This window comes from Sciurus carolinensis, chromosome 2 (genome assembly GCF_902686445.1).
Source record: "Sciurus carolinensis chromosome 2, mSciCar1.2, whole genome shotgun sequence".
NCBI classification, from domain to species: domain Eukaryota; kingdom Metazoa; phylum Chordata; class Mammalia; order Rodentia; family Sciuridae; genus Sciurus; species Sciurus carolinensis.
The window spans coordinates 171,690,428-171,716,184 of record NC_062214.1 but is presented as its reverse complement, the minus strand read 5'-3'; the positions used below and the strand labels follow the sequence as shown (position 1 = coordinate 171,716,184).

Sequence of the window (25,757 nt, the reverse complement as noted above, 5' to 3'; positions counted from 1 at the left end):
GATGTTGCCAAACATCCTTCAGTGCACAGGACAGCATCCACAAAAAAGAATTATCTGGCCCAAGATGTCAACAGTTCCAAGGTCAAGAAGGCCTGGACCCACCTAGTCTCTACCTGTCACAGAGGCTCATAAAGAAAAAAGTACTTGTTTTGGCTTTCTAGTTACGTCATAGTCTTTAACAGTGCCTAAATTTTGCCTTTGATATTGAAGAGTTACTACAAGATTTTTTTCAGAGATACTGAATTAATAGTCCATATCGACTCAGAGGTCAACAAAGAATGTATGTAACTTAAATTAAAGACCTCTAATTTGAGTTTCTGTTATTTCCCATCCCATTTCTTTTGAGAGAGAGCTTAAGAGTTTTGCCCTGGAGATAACAGCTTCTTCCAATGGAAGAAGCTACTATATACTTTGACTCCCAAGTCAGAGTCAGTCAGTGTCTGTCTGTCTGTCTCTCTCTCTCTTCCCTCCTCCCCCTCTCTCTCTCTTTAAATAAATCTTTATAGTCATGTGCTTTTCTTGTTTCCAAGTAACTTTTCATCTCTTCTAGCAAACACTTATAATACTAATGATAATAGACACAATGTATTTGTACTGAGCACTTAACACAGTCCACATTGTGGTAAGTACTCATGCATTATCTTATTTAATTCCCACAACAACCCTTTGAGATAGACATTACAGATAAGAAAAATGAGGATCAGAGAGGTTAAGTAAATTGCCCAAATCATACAGCCAGAATTTAAACTCAGATCTTCTGAATATAGTACCCATTATATCCTACTCATCTTACCTGTTTACAAGACACTGGGTATACAAAATTGGATGGAACATAGTCCTTTCCCTGCCTTTAAGGTGCTCCCAGACTATAGGTGAGATGTATTTTTCAGACACTCTGGGTAAATAGTATCAACACAACAAGCATGGTTGCTCAGTTCTAAAGAGGGAGTGTTTATATTGAGAGGCAGGGGAAGGTGCTTGTCTGTCTGCTCCATACTAAATATGATAGAGCTGGGAAGGAATAGAAACTGATGTGTAGTTACCTGGAGTAGAAGAAGAAACATTGAGAGATTTTAATAAAGCGATATGAGGAAAGACTAATAGGCACTTTGAGATAATATGAGCATTATGAAAGGGGGAAAATCTTCCAAAAGGAAAGAGATGTATAAAATTAATTCTGTAGCAAATTACAAATTTGTTAAGCAAATAAAAATGTAGCGGGGCTGGGGTATAGCTCAGTTGGTAGAGCCCTTGCCTCGCAAGCTCAAGGCCCTGAATTCAATCCCTCCCGCACCGCAAAAAAGAAAAAAGTAGCAAGTTTGATTTCTCATCTGTTACATGGTACCCTCTTATTCCTGGTTCCACTTTTCAAGGGTTCAGTTACCCTTAGTTAACTGCTATCTCAAAATATTAAATAGGAAAATTCCAGAAATAAATAATTCATAAGTTTCAAGTAATTTTTTTTTTTGGTGGTGGGAGGGGTACCATGGATTGAACCCAAGGGTGCTTAACCACTGAGCCACATTCCCAGCCTTTTTTATTTTGAGACAGGATCTTGCTAAGTTGCTAATGCTGACTTTGAACTTGCAATCTTCCTGCCTCAGCCTCCCCAGCCACTGGAATTACAGGTGTGCACCATTGCACCCTGCTTGTTATTGTTGTTGTTGTTGTTATTGGCATAATTTGACCTTTGGGAAAAGTGTAGAAAAGGGAAGTGCTTTTATCTACCTCATTAAGCCAAAGGCTGTTATATCTGGAATAGTTAGGGGTTTTTTGCTGCTCACAAGAGCAGCTCTATTCAACATAACTTGGGAGAATGGGTACTAGAGATTGAACCTATAGCATTGTGAGCTATATCCCCAGCCCTTTTTATTTTGAGACAAGGTTTGACTAAATTGCTAAGACTGGTCTTAAACTTTTGATCCTCCTGTCTTAGCCTCCAGAGTCACTGGAATATAGGCATGCACCACTGCATCCAGCTATTTTACTTAATTTGAAATTGTTTTTATAGTCTTAATTTCCCCTCTCCTCATGCACATATTTTCCCAAAACAGCCATTGACTTTATCAGTATAACCATTTTAATTACAACCTCTAATCCTTCTGTGCCAAAAGGTATGTGTGTCCACTGCAAGATAGCATGGTTATTCCAACATCAACTATTCCATCTTATCTGTCCTACCAATATTGTTCATTGGCCTGACTGACCCAGCTCAGGGTCACTTGTACACCCTGCATGAATTAACTCCATTGATGTTGTCTGCTCCCATTATAGCTAATGGCACTGACTCAACCTTCCATGTGCTTGCTGCTAAGCCAGCCCATACTGCTCTAGCACCCGTAGCAATGCCTGTGCGTGAAACCAACCCTTGGGCCCATGCCCCTGATGCTGCTAACAAGGAAATTGCAGCCACTCGTCCGGGTAAGGTGGCCACAGGTGGTGGTGAGGATTCTGGGATCAGATAAGTGGCCCTGATTCTAATATCAGCCAGTTACCTAGTGGGAACTAAGGAAAAAATCCTTTTAGAAAAAGTGTGTTCCCTCCTGGAAACAAACCATTAGTAAGAAAGAATAGTGATGGTGAAGAACAAAGGAGATTACAGCAATAGAGAACAGAGCCACCCATAGGGCTTTTATAAAATAGATTCCTGAACCCCATCCCCAGAGAATCTATCACATTTGGCAATATGCATACATGCCAATTGGAAAAGGAGGGGAACCTGCCTCCTGCAATGGTAGGCCTACAAAAAGTGCTACATTAAGCACCAATTTTATTTTCTGTGTTTACTAGTTTTCCTGTAATGAACATCTATTAACTATAAAACCAAAAAATTTGTAAATAGCAATAGTCTTTCAGCAGAAAGACAACATACAGCTGGAAACCAGGCAGGGGCCAGCAAACTATGGCCAGGTCACTGGTTATTTTCTTTTTGCCCTGTTAGAGCAAAGAAGGATCCCTCAAGCCTTTTAGAACATGGCATGCTAATTTCTTTACCTTGGATGAACCATAGCAGCAAGGTGGGGTTCCCAACACCAGCCAGCTGCCTTGGTTCAATGCATTTGAGTCATATCTAAACAGCTTCTCAACATAGCTGAGAGCAGAATGGTCTGACAGGTTCTCTTTGTCCTATCACAAAATCTCTTCAGCTGATAATACTTTCCTCCCATCTGCCAGAACCACAAAGTGACCCATTAGGGGTACTTGTCCCACATATTAGAGTCCTTCAAATAACCAAGGTTATAATATGAGAAAAGAGGCCAATAACTCTTCTTTTGTCTGTCTTCATCTTCCTCACTCCAGGGACTGAGTGGGCTCAATCTTCTGGTGCTGCCTCTCCAGGTCTCTTCCACGGTGGTCATAGACGTACTCCCTCTGAGGCTGACCGCTGGTTAGAAGAAGTGTCGAAGAGTGTCCGAGCCCAGCAGCCCCAGGCCTCAGCTGCCCCCTTGCAGCCAGTTCTCCAGCCTCCTCCACCCACTGCCATTTCCCAGCCAGCACAGCCTTTCCAAGGGAATGCATTCCTCACCTCTCAGCCCGTGCCAGTGGGTGTGGTCCCACCCCTGCCACCAGCCTTTGTCCCTGCCCAATCCTATCCTGTGGCCAACGGGATGTCCTATCCAGCCCCTAATGTGCCTGTGGTGGGCATCACCCCCTCACAGATGGTAGCCAATGTGTTTGGCACTGCAGGCCATCCTCAGGCCACTCATCCCCATCAATCACCCAGCCTGGTCAAGCAACAGACATTCCCTCAGTATGAGACAAGCAGTGCTACCACCAGTCCCTTCTTTAAGCCTCCTGCTCAGCACCTCAACGGTTCTGCAGCTTTCAATGGTGTAGACGATGGCAGGTTGGCCTCAGGAGACAAGCACACAGAGGTTCCTGCAGGCACCTGCCCAGTGGATCCTTTTGAAGCCCAGTGGGCTGCATTAGAAAGCAAGTCCAAGCAGCGTACTAATCCCTCCCCTACCAACCCATTCTCCAGTGACTTACAGAAGACATTTGAAATTGAACTTTAAGCAATCTCTCTGGCTTATGGGTCTTGTCTGTACCTAGGTAAAAGCAGGGGTGGAGGTCAAAGGAGCAAAAAAAGACTTTATTCCTGATCAGTATACTTTTCACTAATCCCAAACGTCCCAAGGAACAAGTCCAGGCAGTGAGGGGTGATTTTGAAAGAAGTGAAGAAAGCCATTCCTAGCAAAGACTGTCTTGCAGCTAAGCTAAAGTCAAGAAAATGTTGTGCTCTCTAAACCCTCTTCCCTTGCCCCCTTACAATACTCTGACAATAGAAAGGCCAAAGTATCTGAACAGGAATCTGTATTTAAAGCACATTTACAGGAATAAAAGCAAAACAATCTCCCTTTACTTTTCAGGCCATTCCCCTGCCTCCTCCTAGTACTGACCTGTCTTAAAGATCAAGAATGGTCTGTGCTTAGGCCAGGAAGAGAGGCAGAGGGTGCTGCCAGAATTCCTGGGAGGGCACATCAGCAACTATCCAGCAGAGTTATATTTTGGGGGTAAAGTTAAGCTTCCATTTTGAGTAACAGAATAAATATTATAAATATATATCAAAAAAGCCAAAAATCTTTATTTTTGTGCATTTAGAATATTTTAAATAGTTCTCAATATTAAAAAATTGTATGAGTTGTAAGTAATCTTGCCAAAAGTAAAAGGTTAGTTGTAAGAAATTGTACATAAGATTGATTTATCATTGATGCCTATTGAAGTAAAAAGAGAAAGGGTTGGAGTTGCAGACAGGATCCCTAGCTTGTTCGCTATCATTCATTGTAAGTAGCACATTGCAACAACAATCATGCTTATGACCAATATGTTCACTAGATTGTAGTTTAAAGAAGAAAGCAGTATTGTCCTGGTTTTAAACCTATGTTGAAATTCTAATGTCATTATTTTAATGGAATCAATCTAAATATGTTCTAGAAAGTATGTATTTTATATATTGTTGCAATTTCCTTATGTTAATTCTTTACTGTTTAACACTAAGGTGACAATGACATAATCATCCACAAAAGGGAACACAGGTTACTGTGTTGGTTTGTAATGTGGGTCTTAGTGGGTTTTGTCCTTTAAATATTGTTCCCACAAGTTTTGTAGGATGGGGATTCTGGTTTTATTAGTTTTGTGTATGTGCTCCCACCTCCCCGCCCCTTTATGGTGAGCAGATCATCCCATTGCCAGTTGCAGCCACTTGACCTCGGGTAACAACATGAGATCCCATCTCATTTTTACTTTTGAACGTTGGCCTTACAATCAACTGTAAGTTATATATATATACATATATATATATATATATATTTGTACTGATGAGAATTTATAATCTGCTTTAACAAAATAAATGTTCGTGGTAGAAGTTTTTGTCCATGAAGGACTGTTTTTATTTTCCTTTTATTTGCAAATGAGTTTTGCTTTTAGTTCTCTTTGGTGTTATTTTCTCTCCACTCTGCTCTTCCTGCAGATTCCTAGTTTAGTAGCCAGAGATCTTTTATTGGGACTTATATTCTAAAAATATATCCTAAAAATTTACATTTTCATTTGTACTTAAGAGTTGCCAACAGTATCAAAGCCTAACATCAGATTCTTGATGCTTGGCACATGGTCTGGAATAATAGGCTTCACCCAGGAGCTGGCTGGAAAGGCAGAATCTCAGCCCCATCCTGGGGCTAGAGTAGTACCTCCTGACTTTGGCTACACGTTAGAATTACCTGAGGAGCTTTTAAAATGCTAATGCCTAGAGCTGGGGGTGTAACTCAGTAGTAAAGCTCATAGTTATCATGTGAGAGCCCCCACCCCTAGCGTGCACACACAAATTTGGATGCCCAGCCTATACACAAGACAAATCAGTTTCAGTTACTGGGCGGGGTGGTCAGGGGACCCTAGGTTCAGTGACCCTGGAAGAGGGTTGAGAACCATTGGTCTTGAGTTTGGCTCTCTCCTCTAAACTTAGCCACTATTCTGGGACTAGTTCTAAAATGGGCTAGCTCAAAAGAGCTAGCTGTTTTCAGATGTACCTTCTAAAGTGTGTGTGCTAATAGGCCAAATTCTGGTTTCATTAAATTAGGAAATCCGTGAAATTTTTCCATTTCTATAGCAAAACAGCCATGATAAATGAAAAGGGATGCGTCTCAGTACTTTTTTTTTTAATGGAAAGAGAAAATGTCTGTCCTTGGCCCATGTTTCTTTTGTTGAACAAGAGGTAGACCAGGAAGTATCACCCATGATACATTGTCTATTCCAGACAGTGTGTTGGTACTAAAAGATACCTTTCAGAACTTTGATCCCTGTAATGCTTATCTTTCCTCTGTTAAAAAAATAACCTTTGGTACTAGGCAGAAAGGTAAATGAAATAGGACTTGGAAGCTCCTTGAATCCAGACCTCTTGTTTCAGCATTGAGGAATTAGAAATTCTCAGAGGTAAAGAATGACTTCCTCCAACTCAAATCATTTCTAAACCACTTCCCTTTTGCCCTCATGCCCCACCCACTGGTTCCTCATCCTGCTAATGCTGTTTTTAACAGTAGTCTGATCTTTCTCTGGCAGCAAACATTCTGCTTCACAGATTTCCAGTTAAGGAAGAGAGGCTTCTCATTGTCACTGCAGAGCAGGTCGGTCAGCTTTACAAAGGAGTAAGATGAACCTTCACAGCCAGCTTTCCCTGTTGGCCTCAGGAATGGGGTCCAGCTTTCCAATGAAGTAAGCAGCTTTTCCAATTTTTTCATGCTCAGATGACAATATCAACTGTGGCTCTTTCATTCCTAATCCCTATACTGAGGTCTTACATTCCACTTTGCTAAGAGGTTTCACCAGCAGTATGTTCTTGACCCTATGGGATTCGAAGGTGACGGCTACACTCCTTCGAAAGGTGAGAGAGACTAGAGCAATGGACCACTGTTTGATCTCACGTGAGACTCAGTTTCAGCACAGAATACTTCCCTGGTAGCAGGAGTCGGCATCCCAGTTACAAGGCAGGTGTTAACTTTGAAACCATTACACACCTCTCTGCCCAGCTTTAAATCAAGTGAAAGCCCTGACAGGTTGCTTAAAGTGCTGACATGACACTTGGTGTTTCAGATTTTAGAGCACTTCAGATTTTTGGATCAGGGATGCCTAACTGGTAAAGTCTGCAAATATTCCAAAATCTGAAACACTTGTGGTCCCAGCATTTCAGACAAGGAATTCTCAACCTATAACAGAACTTACAAAGGGAAGTTGTAGAGGAAAGGTTGTCCCTTCTTCAAACAGATTCCTCTTCTTGACAACTCAGCAGCAGCCATCTGTAATCAGAGACACAGGCACTCCGAGAGGAGGCTGGTCCTGGCAGCTGCCGAAGCATAACACTGGGTGGGTGTCTGAAAGGGCCAGTGTCTCTGGAATATGATGCCAGCCAGAGAGAGGAGGCTGATTCCATCTTCTGTCTCACAGAGGTTTGTTCAGAGCAGAGGTAGCCTTCACCCCTGCTGCCAGATGGGTTGAGTGTGTGGCTGGGAACGGGAACAGCTGGCACAGCAGAAGCTGGAGTAATACTCATTGCCACAGAGCTGGGCCTGCAGGATCAATTCACAGTTGGCCAGCTCTGGCTGGTCGATGCATTCCCTGCTGGGGTCTCTGGGCTGTGCGGTCAGTGCTAGAGAACAACAGAGGAGAGGCTTAGGCAACACCGTGTGCATTGTGGACTCTCACCACCCTGTGCACAAGCTCGAGGAGCAATTAAGAGTTTCCACCCAGTTGTTGGCCACACTTCACCCAGTGTTCATCCTGTTGTTACTATTTGTGGCCTTGGCCCAGTGCATAGCCCTTCCCAAACTCCAAGAATTATCAACTGGATGATTAAACATCTCTTCAAGTTAACTCTCTACCTTTGAGAGCCAATGAGCTAAATGACAACTGCCTTGGCTTCTAGTTTGGAAGGAAGAGTGGACAGGATCAGCTTTCAGTAAAATTTGACTTGATAAGACCTGTATTGTCTTCTCCTTTTTACTGCTGGGATCCTCCAATCCCCCAAAGTTTTGTGCCTTCAATATCCTCAACTAGGGCAGGGGGTGCAGCTCAGTGGTAGAGCACGTGCCTAGCATGTATACGGCCTGGGTTCCATCCCGAGCACCACAAAAAGTATGTATATAACTAAGCTATTTTATAATATACATATACTTTATATACTAAGTATATATCTCCCCAGCTTCTCTTAGTCATCTAGATTCCCATATTTCTAGTTTTTCCACTTCTCCCAGAGAAAGTAATGAATATGACAGGAAAAGTCTTGTTAGCAGTAGCTCAAATGCCAAAGCCCTTGTTGTCTCCCCGTCTACCTTTTCTAGAAGTTTCTTATATCATCCTAGGCATCATCAATAAGGCTGAGTGGCCTTATTGAATTAAGGTCTCTTCTTTCTGCAGATGTTCTTAACAGCTCAGCTCCACTTAGAACTGAGCAGCACCTTCCCTAAGGCCAGGAATCCCAGAGATAGGGAACATTCATCCTCTCCTGTTTCCTCACAAGATGACAAGGAAAAGCCCAACCTAACCTGCAAATGGCCTTAGAAAGATTTGATAATAACCAGAGGACTAACTACCTCCATTAATATGAATAACAAGGTCATTTATGCATATTTTCTAAAAATCAGTAAATTTGATGTCACCTTTATCTGAGCTTCTGCATCAGGTCTATGAGGAACAGGCTGCTTGGCCCAGGACACTATCCTGATTCAGTCCCTCAGTGAACCAGGACTGAGTGAGCAGAGTTCCCCTCTTCCTTTCCCATAGAGCTCTAATGAGTGAGCATTAAAACTGCCTGTCACCAATTCCAAGATGTACTACTTTTCTCATCTCTCAAATTGGTCTGCACATTGATGGTGGTGTCTTGCCACTGTCATTTAATGGGCAGCATCATTTTTCATACTGATACCACCTTACAATGTAGTACTTCAGTTGTTGAAATATGAAAACTCAGGAGGAGCAAGAGCTGGAGAATATGAGGCTACAATATCAAATTGGTGAGTAATTACACTTCTTTACAGGTGTAATAGTTTGGGGGGGATGATTAATCATGAGGCGTCAAAAAAATATGAGTTCTAGTCCCAGTTGGGCCACTAATCTGTATGACTAGTGGAAACATCCCTTAATCTCTCTAGGTACCTGTCTCATTTGTAAAAAGTGATGCCAACCCTGCCCTCTCCTTTCTGGATTATATGCTCAAATGGCCAAAGAGGTACTTTTCAGTCATTGGACTGCTTTCTGCCACACTGATTAGAATGGGCAGAGTTTAGTGTGGTCTATTGGCCATAAGTATTAAAACAAAATTCCATGCAATCATTTTTCAGAATAAAAGTACAAGTCTAAATGGCAGTGCTTGACATCTATGAGGCCATGAGCAGTGCACAGCAGGAGCACTGTTTCCTTCTTCACCTTGCTTCAAGGGGCCAGGCCACTCACTGTGCAGGGTGAAGCCCTTGCCTGTGAGTCACATGACCAGAAACTGGCAGAGCATTTGAACTAGAGTCCCTCACACTGCTAAGCCTGCACCCTTCTGCAACTCCCAACCAGCCAGGCCCCAATAGTGAGCACATGTCCTAGGGAACATGCCCTCCCACCCTGGTAGGTAGGCATTCTTACCCGCTGGGGCCACCTTCACCTCTGTGCTACGGCTGACTGCCTGGCTTCCACGGTAGGCACTGCATGTGTAAGAGCCCTCATCCCTGGCCCGCAAGTTGTGGATCAGTAGTGTGCCATCTGAGGACTGGTGTATACGGTGGCCATCAGCCTGCACTGGCAGCCCATTCCTGCAGGGGAAAGGACACTGAGTGAGCTGTCCAGGGCTTCTGGTCTTCAGGCCCTAGGAAAATGGAAGGTGGAGGGATGTAATCGAAGGTGATTGACCATTCTAGAGCCAATCCTCCCCTCGAGGGCAAGCAGATGACCCTTGACTCAAGGAAGAGAGGGAACAGGCATGCCAAAACGGTAGGAGACCATTCTCAATGCAACATTACACAAGTGAGATAAACACAAAGTAACCGTGCCCATCTAAGTCACTGTAAATTCACCTCTATCCACAAAGGAATCGCACTCTAGCTCTTCATTGAAAAAGCCACCAGGCCCTGTGCTGGGTTAGCCCACACAGTACTGAATGCTCCCTGCCCCAGGGCACTGGGGAGAGGGTACTATGGTTCAGGGGACCCTTCCCTGAGAGAGATGGCTGAGATCTGACCTGAGGAGGCTCCTGCAGTAGGGGCAGCTACTGGCCAAGCAAGAGGGAAACCGATGCGGGATGTACAGCACTTGGCTAGCATGCTCAAATCCCTGGGTTCACTCCCAGCAACACACACACACAACACAACAGGAGCTTGAAGAAAGGAAGACCACAGCCACAGCAAGGGCAAGGGAATGCAGGAGGAAATATACACCGCTGGCGGTGAGATGTGGAACTGCCTGGGGCTGGCCGGGAAAGAGCATCTAGGGAAGTGGGGACTGCCCTGGTGCACACAGGGTAGATGATGTGAGCGGTAAAATAGAGGGGTTTGGATGAAGGTCGGATGTGGGAGGGAGTGGGGGGAAGCAATCAGGCTTGCATCACTGGGTGATGGTGATGTCCCTCCAACCTGGGGAGACCCAGGGCAGTGGGTGAGAAGTGGGTGTTGAAGTTATGTTCCACCATTTCCAATCAATGTCCCTGTGAGATACCAGGATGTGTCAGACCTGAGGTCTGGAGCACAAGAGTCCAAACCCAGATGTGTAGCAGCAGAAGGTGGTAGACTCAGGAAATGTGCCTCTCCAAGACTGTCCCAGGTAAAGTCACAGTGAGACCACCAAGGACAGAGCTTGAGGCATACCAACAGACAGTAGTTTCCTGGAGCCAGGGAAAGAGCATTTCAAGGAGTGAGTGGTCAGCAGAACAACACTGCTGCAGATCATGTAAGGACTGAGATGGTCCTGTGGTGATGGGAACAAGGAGGTGGTCGGTGGCCTTAAACAGGGCATGTCCCGAGAACAGGGGCTGGATCTGAGGAGTGTGAGGAACTGGTAGAGACAACTAGGTTAGACAGCTGTGCTATGAAAGGGATACTAACACTGAAGTCCCTGGCACCAAGGTCACACAGGAGACCCAATCAATATTCCCACCAGTGTGCAGCCCATTCCCATATCAGCATCCTCTAAAATACCTACCTTTGGCACTTGCTGCCTCCCCCATCAAGAACATCCTTCCCTTCCTCAGCCTTAAGGCCCAGCCAAAATCACCTCCCCTGACCTCCCCTTCCATGATTCTTCCAGACCCGAAACAGCCTCCCCTCCTCTACACGGACAGCACTTGGGACTCCTCTTTGGGAGCCTCTGAGACACAGAGCCAGCTTTTGCTGGGGAGTGCACCAGGGCTTAAATGACCCCAAAATTCACAGAACCCAACATAATCCTGACACATTCCAGGGACTGGAGGCAAGGGGGAGTTTGTTAAATGAACAGAAGACTAATTGATCTGGAATAAAACACCACTGAAGCCCCCAAAGTTGAATGTAGCACAGTGGGGGAGATTTGGCCACCCAGGGGTATGTGGCAATGTCTGGAGACATTTTCTTTATTGGGGGGTTGAACTCAGAGGCACTCGACTACTGAGCCACATCTCCAGTCATTTTTTATATTTTATTTAGAGACAGGGCCTCACTTTTGCTGAATCTGGCTTTCAACTCCCAATCCTCCTGAGCCACTGGGATTACAGGTGTGTGCCATCACACCTGGCCTGGAGACATTTTCTACTTGTCACAACCTGGACACATGGCTACTGACAGCTAGTAGGTACATATCCTTGCTGCTGCTAAATATCATGCAATGCACAGGACTGAAACAACCAAACTTATCTGGTCCAAAGTCAATAATGCTTAGCTTAAGAAACCCTGGTATAGCCCAACTAGTAGAAAAGCAAGCTGTCCCATAGGGCTCCATTGTGTAGGGTGAGGGTGCTACACCCTCCACCCCAGGCCTGGGAGAAGGATGAAGATAGGCACTGGCCCTTGCAGAGAGGTAGACCACCCACACCTAAGGTTGTAAGGGCAGGGACTTTATGGAATAAAGCTTTACCTGGACCATCTGATGTTCACGCTCTCTCCTGCCACCACACACAGTAGCCTGGCTGTGTCTCCCTCTGGTACTGTCACAGTAGGAGGCAACCCTGTGATTGTCAGTTCCCCTGGGCACAGGAAGAGACACTGTCAGACACTATACAAATCTGGCCCCACCATGCCACATGACCTCAAAGGCCATTGGCCCCACTGAGAACTGCCATCTTACCCAGAACTCTAAGCTGGACCCAGTGCTGGTCCCGGTCCTGCCCATTAAAAGCAACACAGGTGTAGAAGCCACCATCTTCCATTGCCACTCCACTGATGACCAGCGAACCATCAGGCTGTAGCTGGTGTCTGGAGACCAAGCACAGTGAACTGACTTCAGCCTAAGGGGTCAGCAAGGGGTCGGGGAGAGAGTGAATGAGCTAAGAGGTTGAGCAGCCCTGCCGTCCAGTGAGGTCTAGCCAATGAGCCAGTAGGCCTCAGGCCCTCACCACCTCCTGCTGCCAGCACTGTACTGCAAAAACACATGGCTTTTAGCCTCATGATAAATTTCTCTAAGTTTTTGGATGTAAAATAATTCTGGTTTGAGTTTCTAGTATGTGCCATTCTTGAGTAGGCTCGAATACTGGTTCTGCCACCTGTGAGCAATGTGGCAGATCATGTAAGAACTGTGTAAATGGAAAGAAAAGATCGCCTGCCTCCGTCAGTATGGCTCCTTTGAAGATTATGAGGGAAAAGCCTAAGTGCTCAACAAATGTTAGCAATTATGATTCGAACTCCATTGCCTCCCTCACCCATTGCCTCCGTCAGCCCACTTCTTATTTCTGTCCATCAACCACACTCTGGAAAGGCTCGGAGACCCAGATGTTGACCCACCCCAGGAGCCCTGTGCTCCCAGCTCCAGCTCTCAGGAGCGTGGGACTCCTGCTCAGGCCTCCACAGGATGGTGTGGGGCTGGAGGCAGAACAGGAGGGCAGGGAGCAGCGGGATGAACCTGGGAGAGGAGAGGGGCTGCCCATCTCTCTGCCACTCGATGGTCGGGGGAGGGAAGCCTTCAGCCCGGCAGGGCAACCGGATTCGCTGACCTGGACTGGTGTCCACCACCCCAGGCTGTGTCCGGTCCAGACGCAGCCTACAAAACAAGCCACCCACAGCCATGAGAGTCCCTTGTGGCTGCCTCCCCAACTCCCGTGGGGCCTCTGCATGACCTTTCTCCTTCTCCATCCAGATTCAGCTTCCTATACTCACCTTCTGCTTAGTACACAAATCAGTAACTGGGGTTAGTTTAGCCCCATGGCTGGCTAAACACACCCATCGCCTCCATCTGTCTTCTCTCTACCCCACACATTTGCTACCAGGTTCTTGACTTGGGCACCCCTCAACCCTCCACACCCCCTCTGTAAACTGAACCAACCCGCAAGGTCTTCCTCCAAGCTGGCTGAACTCTAGCTCTGGATGCTCTGCCCTTCCCTTAATCCCCGAGTCCCCAGCCTGGAGAGCTGCTAGGGGCAAGAGCTGCCCTTCCTCTCCACGAGGTCCAGCTCAGACAGCCACGCTTCTCATCCTCACCTCGCAAAGCCCCGTGACAACATATACCTTTCCCCCCTCTCATCCACCAAGAGCAGGTGGGAGAGGCTGAGGGGCAAGATGGCATTGCTGAGTTGTTACCTGGTTGCAGGCCGTGGGTGTGAGGAGGAGACAGCCGCCAGACCCCCAGAATCCCCCCTTAGGCTGAAGTCCTGAGAACTATGGCCCAGGACTGGGTTCCTGGTCTGAGGAAAGTGCCTCAGCTCAGTCTCAGACAGCACCACCATGTCATCGCCTGTCATGAGGTCAGGAGAAGCAAGGTGTGAGCAGTGGGGAGAAGGGGGTGGAAGGAAGGGGAGAAGTGAGAGCCACAGGGCGGTTCCTGCTACCAGGAGGAGTTGGCCCACGGAAGCACCTGAGGCCCCTCTAATGTGGGGGCGGCCTTAGCACAGGCCCTCCCATCCAGTCCCACTCTGGGGCCTGTGAGACCTGTGATATGAAGCTGGATCTTCTGGGAGTCATGGCCTAGTGTGTTGCTGCCACAGCTATAGATGCCAGCATCCTCCGCCTGCAGGGAGCTGATGACCAGGGAGCCATCAGACTGCAACTGGTGCCTGAATTGAAAGAGGGGGAAATGCAAACTCCCTCAGGCCCCAGTGCTGCTACTGGAATGGACCACAGCCCTGCAGAGCCCGCGTACCTCTGTCCCAGGAGAGATCAGAGGGGCTGCTGTGGGGGAAGATTCACTCACACAAACACACCTGTCAGAGGAGAGAAGATGGCCATCTTTCTGCCACCCAGCCTGTGGTTCCAAGGAGGTGTCACTGGGACAGAAGAGCTGCACCATCTGCCCCAGGGCTGCCTTCACCAGGAAGGGCTGCGAACCTGTCAAGCTAATCCTGAAGAAGAGAGGTGAGGATCTGCCTCCTGGCATCAGAGCACCACAACAGACAGCTTGTCACAGACACTTGTGGGGCCACAGAGTTCCATGGGAAGCCAACTTCAGAAGCCCCCGGGACTCGGGACTCCACCCTCTCCCAACCTGCCCTCCATGCCCCAGGTGCTGCCCGCAGCCTGCTCTTTCAAGAGCAAAAGGCATGAAGTCCAGGGGCTGGGAGGAGGCCAGGGAGTGACCCCCACACAAGATTCACATAGGTGGCTAGACTACATGCTTGACCTTGTGGCCTGTGAAGTTTTTTTTTTTTTTAATTTTTTCATTTTTTCAAATCCCTCATTAATTATGACCCAGTTCCAAGAGCAATAATGAAAGGAACCCACAACAAATCCAGGAGAGCTGCAGGGCAGGAGATAACATCACCACTTGACAGGTAAAGAAACTAAGGCCCAGAGAAGCTGGGTGACTTGCCAAAGGTCATGAAGCCATTAAGGTTTTCCAGCTAGACAGGCCCTGGATACTGGCAAGATCTGATGGAGAACCCAAAAGCTGGCATTTACACCCATGTCTCATGGGGTCTCTGAAGCCTCAGCTTCCCCACCCACAGAACGAAGGTAAAAAGGCCCACCAGGCAGGGCTGTCTGGGGATCAGAAGTTAGGGACGGAAGACAGCCAGCTCAGCCCGGGCTGGGCACTCTATCCTCCTACCTTGGGAAGGTGGGCCTCACCTGTAGGAGGAACTGTGGGAGGGTGGCACTTGCTGTCTGGCATTCCCACCCAGTCCAGGGGTCCTGGGACCAAGCTCCTGGCCCCCAGCTTGTTCTCCAAAGGTGGCCTCCCCACGTCCAAGCTCTTGTTCTCCCCGCCAGAGGCCACCAGAAGACAAGGGCGGTCTTGGAGCAGTAGCTCCTGTCGTGTGCCGACCAGGATCCTGTGGGTCTCTAGAACTGCTGCTATGGCCACCTGTGTGTGTGCTCGGGCCAGAGACCCCAGGCTCAGGATGGTGGGGTCCACGTTGGGGCCCCCGACAGTTACTGATGCACTCCTGCTCCGATGCAAAGTTATTGGCATTGCCATGACAGCCACCATACCAGAAGCGGTTACACTGACCCACAGATGCAATGAAGTACCAGCGGGCAGCCCAGTCTGCACAGGAGCCGTGGGCACTGGGCAGCAGGCACTGCACAGGGTAGGCTAGAAGGGGGAAGGGGTGAGACAGGTTACTAAAGTGGCCAATGAGACCTGCACCCACCATCCCCTCAGCCTTGGACTTGGGAACCACATCCTTCTCAGTTTATGGAGCGTGGGTACAGTCCTGCCTGGGCCACTGACCAGGCCCTGGGAACACAAAAGCCTTCAGAGTGTCCACTGCACAGACTTACCCCAGGCTAGGCCAGGGCAGCTATCAGCTCCCTTGGCCAGCTCACTCTTGCCCCGCCCCACCTGGACCCCCTAGCTAGAGCTTACCATGCCCACCCTGGCGGGTCTGTGACAATACCCTGCAAAGAGCCCACTCTTGTCCCCAGGCCTCTACACCAGCCTTTAAACCTGCCTGCAGCCACCAGCCTACTTATTCTAACAGCCCTCCCAACCAGCATGGCCTGCTCCACCTCAACTTTCCGGTGTGACCATGGCTACCCATCCAGGTGTCCAGCCTTCTGCAAAGCCCTGACCACCAGCCTGTCTGACTTTTGATATCTCCATGGTGGCCCCAGGCAGTTCTACCCATGCATCCTATGCTTCAGCCTCAGTGACTTCCCCAGCCCCAGCACCCTCCCCAAGACTGTTCCTGCTGCCCCACCACAGGGCAAGGGAAGTTCAAAGCTACCCCTGCCCCTTCCCAACACTGCTTACCCTGACACTGTCTCTACTTCAGGAGGAGGCTGACTTCCAGGCATGGATTGGCTGCCTTTTTTCTTGGGATCCTGCCTTACCATCTTTTCTAACTCCCAAAGCAGCCAGAATGACTCAAGTACAATCGTGGATCCAAGAACAATCTGGCACTGTTTTCTGGCCTGGCCTCTAGTAGGCACTCAGGTAATTGTTGGAGGAATGAACAAACCAATAGGAAGGTCTTTGTCTCTGGGTGGGGGTAGGAGTGTGGGATGCAGTGAAACTAGAGGCCACTCTCTGGGAAGGATGAGAAGAGTGTGTCCACTCACCATAGCTGGGCTGGCCCACGCAGCCCTCCCCAAGGGGGCCAGTTGCAGAGGCCACATTGTCATAGCAACAGCCAAACTGGGAGCCCCGGCACTCACTGGGCTCATTCTGCTGGGCCTGGGGCCTGTGGGCCTCAGGAACCTGGAGAGAAAGCTGAGGACTGAGGAGCTGAAAATGAGTCTGGCTCTTGGTGAGGACCCTGGGCTGCCTAGGGAAGGGCAGTAAGAATGAGGAAGAAACAGGACTTCAAGTCCAAGGTGCATAGCCTCAGTGTGGGGGGTGATCAGAGACCAGCAGGCTTGCTGGAACTTTCCTGCACCAAGGTCAAAGCTAGAAAGATCCTGGGACAAGTAGCACTGAGCAAACCAAGGACAGGCTTCCTACCCCTCCCATGTGAGCCAGACCTTACCTTGGAAGGCACTGCCTGGGACCCTGGTCTGCTCCCAGATCTTGTGCAGCCAGCCTGCTGGGGCCCCTCAGCCACAGACACCCCATCGGGACAGCACCCATACCTAGGCAGACAGCACACAGCACCTCTCACTGCCCAGCCCTGACCCTGGCTTCCAGGGACAGCTCTGAGACTCCCTGCATGGAGGGTGGGGCTCCAACGAGGGGAGACCCCTGGTGCAGAGCTGTGCAGAGCATACCATTCCGTGTGTCCCTGTCTCTGCCCATGTCCGCTGCCACTTTGCAGCTGCCATGGAAGGCAATAGTCAGCAGAGCTGCAGCCCTGAAAACTGATGCTAGACTCACACATCCTACCACAAATCCAAGAAGGGGAATCCATCTGTGCCTGCTAAGAGAGCAGATGCCCAAGGAGCTTTTGCAAAATAATAGCAGATGGCAGTCAGGGCAGATGGGGGGTTAAAAGAAGCACATTGTTTATCTCACCTCCACCAACTGGGTGTTGGGAAACAAGCCTCCATGCCAGTTGCTAACTTATTCACCCTCACCTTAAGCCCCTCCCCCTTGCCACCATTGTTCCCAGTTCTCAAAAGAGGAGGCCAAGGTCAGAGATTAAGTAAGCTGCCTTAAGTCACCCATTACACAGCTAGGAGGTGGCTGAGCTGACAATCACCCCCAGGCTGCTGACTCCAAAACCTGAGCCCTTACCACACCAGACCCTGAGGGGCATCTGCCCAGGGCAAGCCTTGGAAGGAGCAATAATCACACCCAGGGCATTTGGCAGAGAATAGAATGGCAGCCCCTCTCTGCAAGGCGGGAGTGGGTGGGGGTGCTGGGAGCGGGTCAGCTTTTGTCCAGCTTCACACTGGGTTCCCTGTACCTGGTTTGGATGGAGAGAGCTAGACCCAGGCCTAGAGCTAGAATCATCCCTCTGACCTCTCCAAGCCTCTGGCTTCCTCTCCACAGGCTGCGTCCAGCAGGGAAAGCAGGAGGTTGTGTCCCAGCTCCAAGCCAAGGCCCCAAGAGCACACAATCAGGACAGCTCAGAGACAAAACCCGGGGAGCCCTAACCCTGAGCCCTGCAAACCCACCCTCCCTCTTTCTGGGTGATGATACGACCCACCCACAGGCTAAGTCCCACCTTTTTTTTTGACCTGGTAAAGAGGAAGCTGTCCCCAGCACCTACCTGCTCTGCTGACATGAGGCCCCAGTCCCTGGACAGCCTTGCCACTGTGGCCCAAGAGACGCTGTGTGGCCATCTGGGCAGCACCCATGGGGACTGTGCCTGCAGTCACTAGTCCCTGAGCCAGAACTTGGGGGCAGCCAGTGTGGGGACTGCTGCGGAGAGAGGACGGGGCCCAGGGCTGATAGGTGGAGGCCCTGGTTCCTTCTGGGGTTGCTCTGGGCCCAGGGTTGCACCTGTGCAGCCCAACGCTGGTCTCTAGAGTCTATAAAGAAAAGCAAAAGCCACAATGATGTGTCCACCTGGCTCCTCTCCCTCCATTTGTGTCCACATCGAACCTACTTTTCTCAATTCCCCTAAACCACTCCCTCAGCCATGGGTGCATCCCCCACCCTGACCTCCACCTCCAGGTCCCACCCACTCAGACACAAAGGTAATGAGCCCTGGGTAGGCAGCTGAGGCCCAGCTTCTCACCTGAGGCTTCCGGAGGACCCAAAGGCATCCAGGGATCCCTGGGACCGGCATGCAAGTTCTGTACACTGGGAACCTCTGCACGGAACCAAGACCATGGGCGTAGATGGGGCAGAGCCCAGCAAAAAGAAGTACCAAATATGAAATGAGCATCCCAACCACATAAGGCAAAATATGGTAGTTTTTGGTTTTGTTTTGTTTTGTTTTTAAACTGGGCTGAGGGTATAGCTTAGTGGTGAAGCACTTGCCAAGCATGCTCAAGGCTCTGGGTTGGATCCCCAACACACACATATACACACACACAATCCTCAAAAAAAAAAAAAAAAAAAAAAAAAAAAAATCTGGAACAATGAAAAGATAATCCAATTTTTAAAATGAGCAAAGAACTTAGACATTTCCCCAAACAGCCAAGCATATGAAAAGATGTTCATCATTGCTTATCATTAAGAAATGCAAATCAAAACCACAATGAGACAACACTTGGCCCCACTAGGATGTCTATATGTAAAAAAGTCTGAAATAACAACATTAATACCACCAAACTGTACCCTTTTAAAGAGTTAACTGTATATTATATAAATTTGACCTCACTATAAAAAATTCCATATCAAGGGCTGGGGTTGTGGCTCAGTAGTAGAGTGTTTGGCTAGCACATGTGAGGCACTGGGTTCAATCCTCAGCACCACATAAAAGTAGATGAATAAAATAAAGGTATTGTGTCTATCTACAACCAAAAATATTTTTTAATTCCATATTGATAAAAGTGAAAAATAACTCAATGTAGAAAAGTTAGATGGTGGGTATGTGGCTGCTCCCCATATATATTTTTTTCTAATTTTCTACAGTAAGCACGTTAGTAATATTCCCCTTCTACATGGATACAGCTTGCCAGTCCCCAGGAATACTGAAAATAATAATTTAGGACTGGACGATACCAATAAGTGTACAGTAAAATCCTTAATTTTATTTCCTAACATAGCCAGGTCAGAACCTGGGATGAGGCCGATTTACATTTTCTGCCATTTCTATATCTCCCAAGTCAAGTGCCCACCTTATCCCTGGCCCTGTGTTCACAGCCTTGGAATCTCTGCCCATTGTCCCTTGGTCACCTCAAATTTAAACGCGTCTCTGCCAAGCCTGTCCTGCCTTCTGGCTTCTCCTTATATGACTCTTCCATTCTGCAGGCTTAACTCAGGCCAGGGCCTGGACAGCAAGCCCTCCGGGCCAGCTTCTGCCTTCATTCCCACCATTTTTGTTTGTTTTAATCAGTGCTGGTGATGGAACCCAGGGCCTCATGCATGAAAGGTCCCAGAGTTCTTTCCAGTGCAGGAATTTCTGTAGTCGGCTCCCACAGACTCCTGCATCCCATCTGTCTCCAAGCTGGTCTGATCCTCAGGCAGGGGCCAAATTTGTACTCCTAAATTTCATGGTGTCACTCTCCAGCTCCAAATAGTCAGTGTCTCCCCTGGGCATTTCCAGTCCCAAGCCTGAGGCCCTCCATCATCCAACCAGCCCGAAAAGCATCACCCCACCCCCAGGGCTGGTCTCACAGCTCCAGGGCACTTAAAATAAGACTAGAGTGACTGAGGAACTGAGTCTTCAATTTCATTTCATTGCACACAACTAAATTTTAAATTTTAAAATCAATATTGATTAATTTATTGGAAAACATTTAAGTATGTTTGTACTAACTTGAGCTCCAAATTTCATGAAATCTAGTTATAGATCAAGCATTCTGGTGAAAATTTAGCATCTGAATTAATATGAGCCATAAGTATAAATTACACACTAAATTTTGAAGACAGTTTTTTTTTTAATTAATTTATTTATTTTTTTAAATCTTGTAAAAGAGAATGCAAGGGCTAGAGTACATCCCAGTGGTAAAGCACTTGCCTAGCACACACAAGGCCCTGGGGTTAATCCCCGGTACTACAAAAAGAGAGAGAGAGAGAGAATGCCAACTCAAACATTTTTATGTTGAGCCAGGCATACTTAGCAAGACCTTGTCTCAAAAAATAAGAAGGATCAGGGATGTAGCTCAGTGGCAAAGTGCTCCTGAGGTCAATCTACAGTACCAAAGGGGGAAAAAATGCTGAATACATACCAAAAATACTTATATTGGATCAAATAAAATATGTTCTTTTTTGTTTGTTTTGTGGTTGGAGATGGAACCCAGGGACACTCTTATCATTGAGCTAAATCCCTAGCCTTTTTTTAAATTTTTATTTTGAAACAGGTTTTCACTAAGTTGTCTGGGCTGGTCTTAAACTTGCAGCCCTGAGGACAGAACCCAGGGCCATATACATGCAAGGCAAGTGCTCTACCTCTGAACTTCACTCTCAGGTCACCGTTTGCTTTTTTAATGTGACTCTAAAAAATCTGAAATGACATACATGACTTAGACTACTTCCTTTGAAGAGTACTGCTCTAGGGTCTAGAAAGAAAGAAGCAGAGAGAGCACTGGACACCGAATCCTCGGTAGATCTCCTCAAGGGACACCCCAGACCATTCCCCTTCCTTCTGGCACACACCAGTAGGCACTATGGCCTTAATTACTCATAACACCAAAGCCACCTAAATTCTACATGATCACCCCTGTGGACTTCTGTGGAAGCCCTAGAAATTATGAGAATGGAAAATGTTCACACAGAGAATATAACAAAGGGGAAGAAACACAATCAAAATTACACATTCCAGGGAAACACCCTAAAGATGAATCCCATTAATGGATGGGGTTAAAGGCAATTTTAATTCTTTATATACTACATTCTAATTTCTCCAAGTTTTCTACACTGAACGTACATTGCTATCTTTATAACTATAAAAGTGATGTATGTCCTTTCTCTTGCCTCTCTTTCCTGCTTTACTGTGTGCCCCCTATGAGTCCCTGGGCACGCTCAAGACTGCCTCTTCCTGGAAGCTACCAGGGCCCTGGGCAGCAGAGTAGCTTCATCCAGAGCCCCACACCTGCGAGTCCCAAGTGTCTTCCTGCTTGTAAGGCCAGAAGCCAGAGCCAGGCCCAGGCCCAGGCCCAGGCCCAAGCTCTGGTCCTGGGGACCCTCCAGATGGTCACTGAGACCAGACCTGCCCACACAGGCTCACTACCACCACTGCCACCTACACTTTCCACCAAACTCCACATGCTCAGGAACTGTGACCTGGGACCCAAAGTAGACTGGACAGAGGAGAGGTGCTTGCTGAGGGCCACACAACTGGTCAGCCTAGAGTAGATGAAATGCTCTACTGTGGACTCAGACATTGGTTCTTAGCCCCCCTGCCATATGCCTCCACCGGTGTCCTATTGTCCCCACCTCAAGGTCTCAATAGTCCAGAGTCCCCATCACTAGCACTTGAAAATCAAACATCTTTCTACAAAACCCTACCCTTCAGCTCACCCATAACCCACCCCCTTCCTCAGTGTCCCATCTGTACACCAGCAAGAGCTGGCCCCGTGCCCTTCCTTCCACAGGCCCTCCTGCCTGGACGCCCCCCTCCCCCACCGCGACCCCGCACCCAGGCATTCAACACACAAGCGCTGAGTACCTCCCTCCTGCCAGCCACGTTCTGTGGGGGGCACAGGAGGAATAAGGAAGTCATGGACTATGGGAAGCCGTCCTTATTTAGCAGAATCAGATGAGGTTGAGCCATGGGACGCAGAGGCCTGGCTTCTAGGAACTGCCGGGAAGCATGTGGCGCTGTGTGGGAGTGGTTCCCTGTCTCCTTCTGGAATTTTCCCCTAAGAGAATGGCCTCCCTACCTCCACCCTATCCTGTCCATCACAGAAGAGGCTCCTCCCGGTCCTGGCCCCCTTTACCTGTATATTACAAATGAAGGAGAGTTGGGCGACTCCATGTTGTAAGAGGCCAGAGCTGGTATGGCCGGACCCCTCACACCCCTCTCATAAAAAGAGCATTGGCTCTCGTGTGTTCATGGAGTAGATAAGTTTTTTGGGTAATAGACAGAAAAACCACCAACATCCTCCTCCGGCAGTTAACCCTTTTCTCCTCCATGCGGAACGTGGCAGAGAGGACCCCCACACTGGACTCCACCCTCCAAGAGCGTATAGCTAGTAGGACTAAGAGGCCGACCGCCAACCACCAACCACCACGCAGCCCGCCGGGAGGGGCACAGACAAGAGGGCTGCTGGGGGCGGGGGCGCCAGGGGGGGCCTCCCGTGGAGGAAAGCGGGCTGGCTTCCGCGGTTGCAGAGATGGACTCTGCAAGGCAACGGCTTCAGCAGACACAGAGGCGGAGAGGGCAGTCAGGGGCCCGCACCCCACCAGCGAAGGCCCCCGCAGGAGAGCGGCTTGGTTTGCAGTGAGTGGGAAAGTCAGTCGGCGGCCCTCCCTCCTGTCCTCACCCTGAGGAAGATGGCAGGGCTGCCGGTTACAGAGCTCCACCTCCATGGGCTTCGGCTGCTGCAGGTTCCTACAGTGGCTGGGCGGCCCAATGGCACACACCACCTGTCGCCTCCGAGTCCCAGAGCTGCAGCTCTTGGAGCACTAGGGCCCGAGGGTGGGAGTGGGGAGATAGAGACTCTAAGGCTGGGACACCCACAGGGAAGAGGGGAAAGGGAAGGTACCCCATGGTGCACACCAGATCCAAGCAGGAGGAACCAGGGCTGGTCAGCAGGTATGGGAAGGGACACTCACGAGACCCCAGGCACCAACGTGCCAGGCCTGGTCACTGAGGAGGGGACAGGCTTCACGCACACAGGGCTCAGTGAGGGGTGGTTGGTCCTCCAAGGAGCAGGCGGAGGCATGGAGCAGAGACCCCTCATCACCCCGGCAAGTAACACTCCGCCTCTGGATGCCAACACCACAGGTGACAGAGCACTGCAAGGACAGGCCGTCAGCAGGAACTGCCCCAGACCAGGGGACATCAGCCTGGCATGGAGGGCATAACCATCCCATTGCCTGTGTCCTGCCTCCAGACCTAGAGAGGCTGTCACTCCCCTGAGGTCACACAGTCTGACCATGGCAGCCAACGCCAGGTCACACCCCTTCATTTGTAACTCGAGTATGTGTAGGTGCTGAAGCAATGACCAGCAGTCCCAGTCCCTGGGAGCCCCTTCCTTGCCCTCAAACTACATGACCAGTTGCTTCTTCGGGCCAAGGCAAAGTCTTCCCTACCCAGCCTGGGATTCTAGAGAAGGGGGAAGAGCCCAGGACCAGAATCCAGGAACCTGCTTCTAGTCCCAGTCCTGGTCACAGCTTCCAAGACAACCACCTATGTCCTCCCCGGATCTCAGTTTCCACAGCAGAGGACAAGCTTTCCAGCCCCGCCTGCTGCCGCCCAGGCCTAAGACCCAGCTATTGGTTTCCAGCCCAGCCTGGCTGGGGCCCGGGAACTCACCTCTCCCCAGGGCTCCACGCTCCAGGCTGCGCAGCGCTGCAGGTTGCAGGCCTGTGTGGTCGCGGGCTTCCCAGGCAGGCCTGCGCACGCAGCCTCCTCGGCTGCCTCCTGGCCACCAGCCCCATCAGACAAGACACAGTAGACAGAGCGGGACTGGGAGCCACCTCCACAGGAGGCTGAGCAGGGCGCCCATGGCCCTGCCGTCCAGCTGGTGGGGATGGGAATTGGGTAAGGCTGGACTGGGATCAGCGGCTCACACACAGGAGCAGACTGAGGACCCTACCTCCAGCCCCACCCACCCTTTGACCATCCTGGCCTGTGAGGGTGGGGACAGAGAGTTCTGCACAAAGATCACCAAGCAGGTCCTCCCAGGCATGTCCCCACTATTCAATGGCCATCTGAGGGATCCTGACAACTCAGAGCCTGGCCACTGCTCCTCAGCTTCCCTATCCTCTCTCATCCCAAATCCCTTCTCCTTCTCACCAGGTCCCTATCGCCCCAGCCAGACACATTCCCTGTGACCAACCTTCCATGGAAAAGTCTTAGATGGGCTGGGCTCCCCCATGTGTGGCCCTGGAGGAAAGGGCGACCCCCACACACCATGCAAAGCCAAGCCCACCACCATCTCCCAAGGACAGCTGCCACCAAGGCCAGGCGGTAGCATTGCAGGAGCCTGTGGCCCAGATTACCTGTTCCCACACACACGCTGCGCCCCAGCACGGCGCCAGGCTCCGGGCCGGTGCAGGTAAGAGATCCTTTGTGCACGAACAAAGGCATTGCCAATGCCGACAGTCCCTTAGCCAGACCCCTGACTCGCCCCTAGCATCTGCCAAGCTAAGCCCCCAGTGGCTCAGACAGGGACCTCCAGGACTGTCCCCAGCCTGGGCATTCTGAGTACTGCATGGGCACACGAGGGTGGAGAGAACAGCCCTGGCCTCATGCACAGGGTCCTCCACTGCCTCCCTCAGAGACGGCCGCCACCCAGCCACAGCTGCGCGGAGACCTGGGCCCCCAGCTTTTGTTTACTCCAAAAGCACCCGAGAGACACCCCTCCCTTCCCACCCAGGTTCTGGGGCCCCACGTGAGAGGAAGGGGCCCTGAGGGCCTCACCGCTTGGTCTGCGGGCAAGGCTGAGGGTTGCAGGGGCGGCGGTCAGCTGGCCGAGGCTGGCGCTGGCACAGGTGGTCGGGGTAGGCCTCATTGTCGATGGTGCAGAACACCAGGCGGGACTGGTGACCTGCGAGGGGTCAGAGCCAAGGAGGACAGCCATCAGTCAACCCTCGGGAAATGCTCTCTCCAGGACAGGCACTGCTCTGGACTTGACCCACAGGTCATCCTCATTAAGCCTCGGATGACCCTCTGAGGTGGGCGCGATCATCATCCCCAATTTACAGACGAGGAAACCAAGGCTCAGAGCTTTAGCTGAGAGTGACAGCTGTGCCTGACACCTGGTCCTCAGCTACTGGCCTGGCCTCCACTCCCAATGGAATATGCTAAAGTCCTCCCTCTTAGCTGAGGTGTGGGGTTCTGCGTGGAATCCTACAGACCCCCGGTTGTCCCCAAGGTGACCTCACAACATGAGATTTCTCACCTACTTGTCCTCACCACCCCCTGCCTAGGGGACGGCCTTGGGGAGAGAGAAGGCTGCTACCTGCCCACCTGGGTGGCAGCGAGCAGTGCCTGGAACCCAGGACCCACTCTC

General features: G+C 49.8%; 2 protein-coding genes across 23 annotated transcripts in view; one reads left to right on the top strand and one right to left on the bottom strand.

Annotated features, from left to right (window-relative positions):
- Positions 1-4,718, top strand: part of Numb (NUMB endocytic adaptor protein) — a 166,733-nt gene extending 162,015 nt beyond the window's left edge. For 15 of the 17 annotated variants that reach the window (XM_047540322.1, XM_047540325.1, XM_047540323.1 and 12 more), the window contains 2 exons: positions 2,275-2,421; positions 3,301-4,718. In XM_047540322.1, the coding sequence (XP_047396278.1) occupies positions 2,275-2,421; positions 3,301-4,016 (863 nt within the window). In that variant the 3' untranslated portion in view covers positions 4,017-4,718. The remainder of the gene's footprint in view (positions 1-2,274; positions 2,422-3,300) is intronic. The other 2 variants (XM_047540336.1, XM_047540335.1) reach the window with 1 other exon arrangement.
- The window catches only part of Papln (papilin, proteoglycan like sulfated glycoprotein), a 37,051-nt gene continuing 12,872 nt past the window's right edge, over positions 1,579-25,757 (bottom strand). For 2 of the 6 annotated variants that reach the window (XM_047540313.1, XM_047540314.1), the window contains exons 11-28: positions 25,166-25,292; positions 24,745-24,810; positions 24,056-24,263; positions 23,353-23,535; positions 23,061-23,202; positions 18,704-18,778; positions 18,233-18,494; positions 17,051-17,153; positions 16,644-16,794; positions 15,210-15,675; positions 14,348-14,485; positions 14,076-14,200; positions 13,728-13,881; positions 13,054-13,191; positions 12,283-12,410; positions 12,073-12,181; positions 9,619-9,785; positions 1,579-7,636 (exon numbers count right to left, since the gene is read on the bottom strand). In XM_047540313.1, the coding sequence (XP_047396269.1) occupies positions 7,461-7,636; positions 9,619-9,785; positions 12,073-12,181; positions 12,283-12,410; positions 13,054-13,191; positions 13,728-13,881; positions 14,076-14,200; positions 14,348-14,485; positions 15,210-15,675; positions 16,644-16,794; positions 17,051-17,153; positions 18,233-18,494; positions 18,704-18,778; positions 23,061-23,202; positions 23,353-23,535; positions 24,056-24,263; positions 24,745-24,810; positions 25,166-25,292 (2,918 nt within the window). In that variant the 3' untranslated portion in view covers positions 1,579-7,460. Of the gene's footprint in view, positions 7,637-9,618; positions 9,786-12,072; positions 12,182-12,282; positions 12,411-13,053; positions 13,192-13,727; positions 13,882-14,075; positions 14,201-14,347; positions 14,486-15,209; positions 15,676-16,643; positions 16,795-17,050; positions 17,154-18,232; positions 18,495-18,703; positions 18,779-23,060; positions 23,203-23,352; positions 23,536-24,055; positions 24,264-24,744; positions 24,811-25,165; positions 25,293-25,757 lie in introns of those variants that run through there. The other 4 variants (XM_047540315.1, XM_047540316.1, XM_047540317.1 and 1 more) reach the window with 4 other exon arrangements.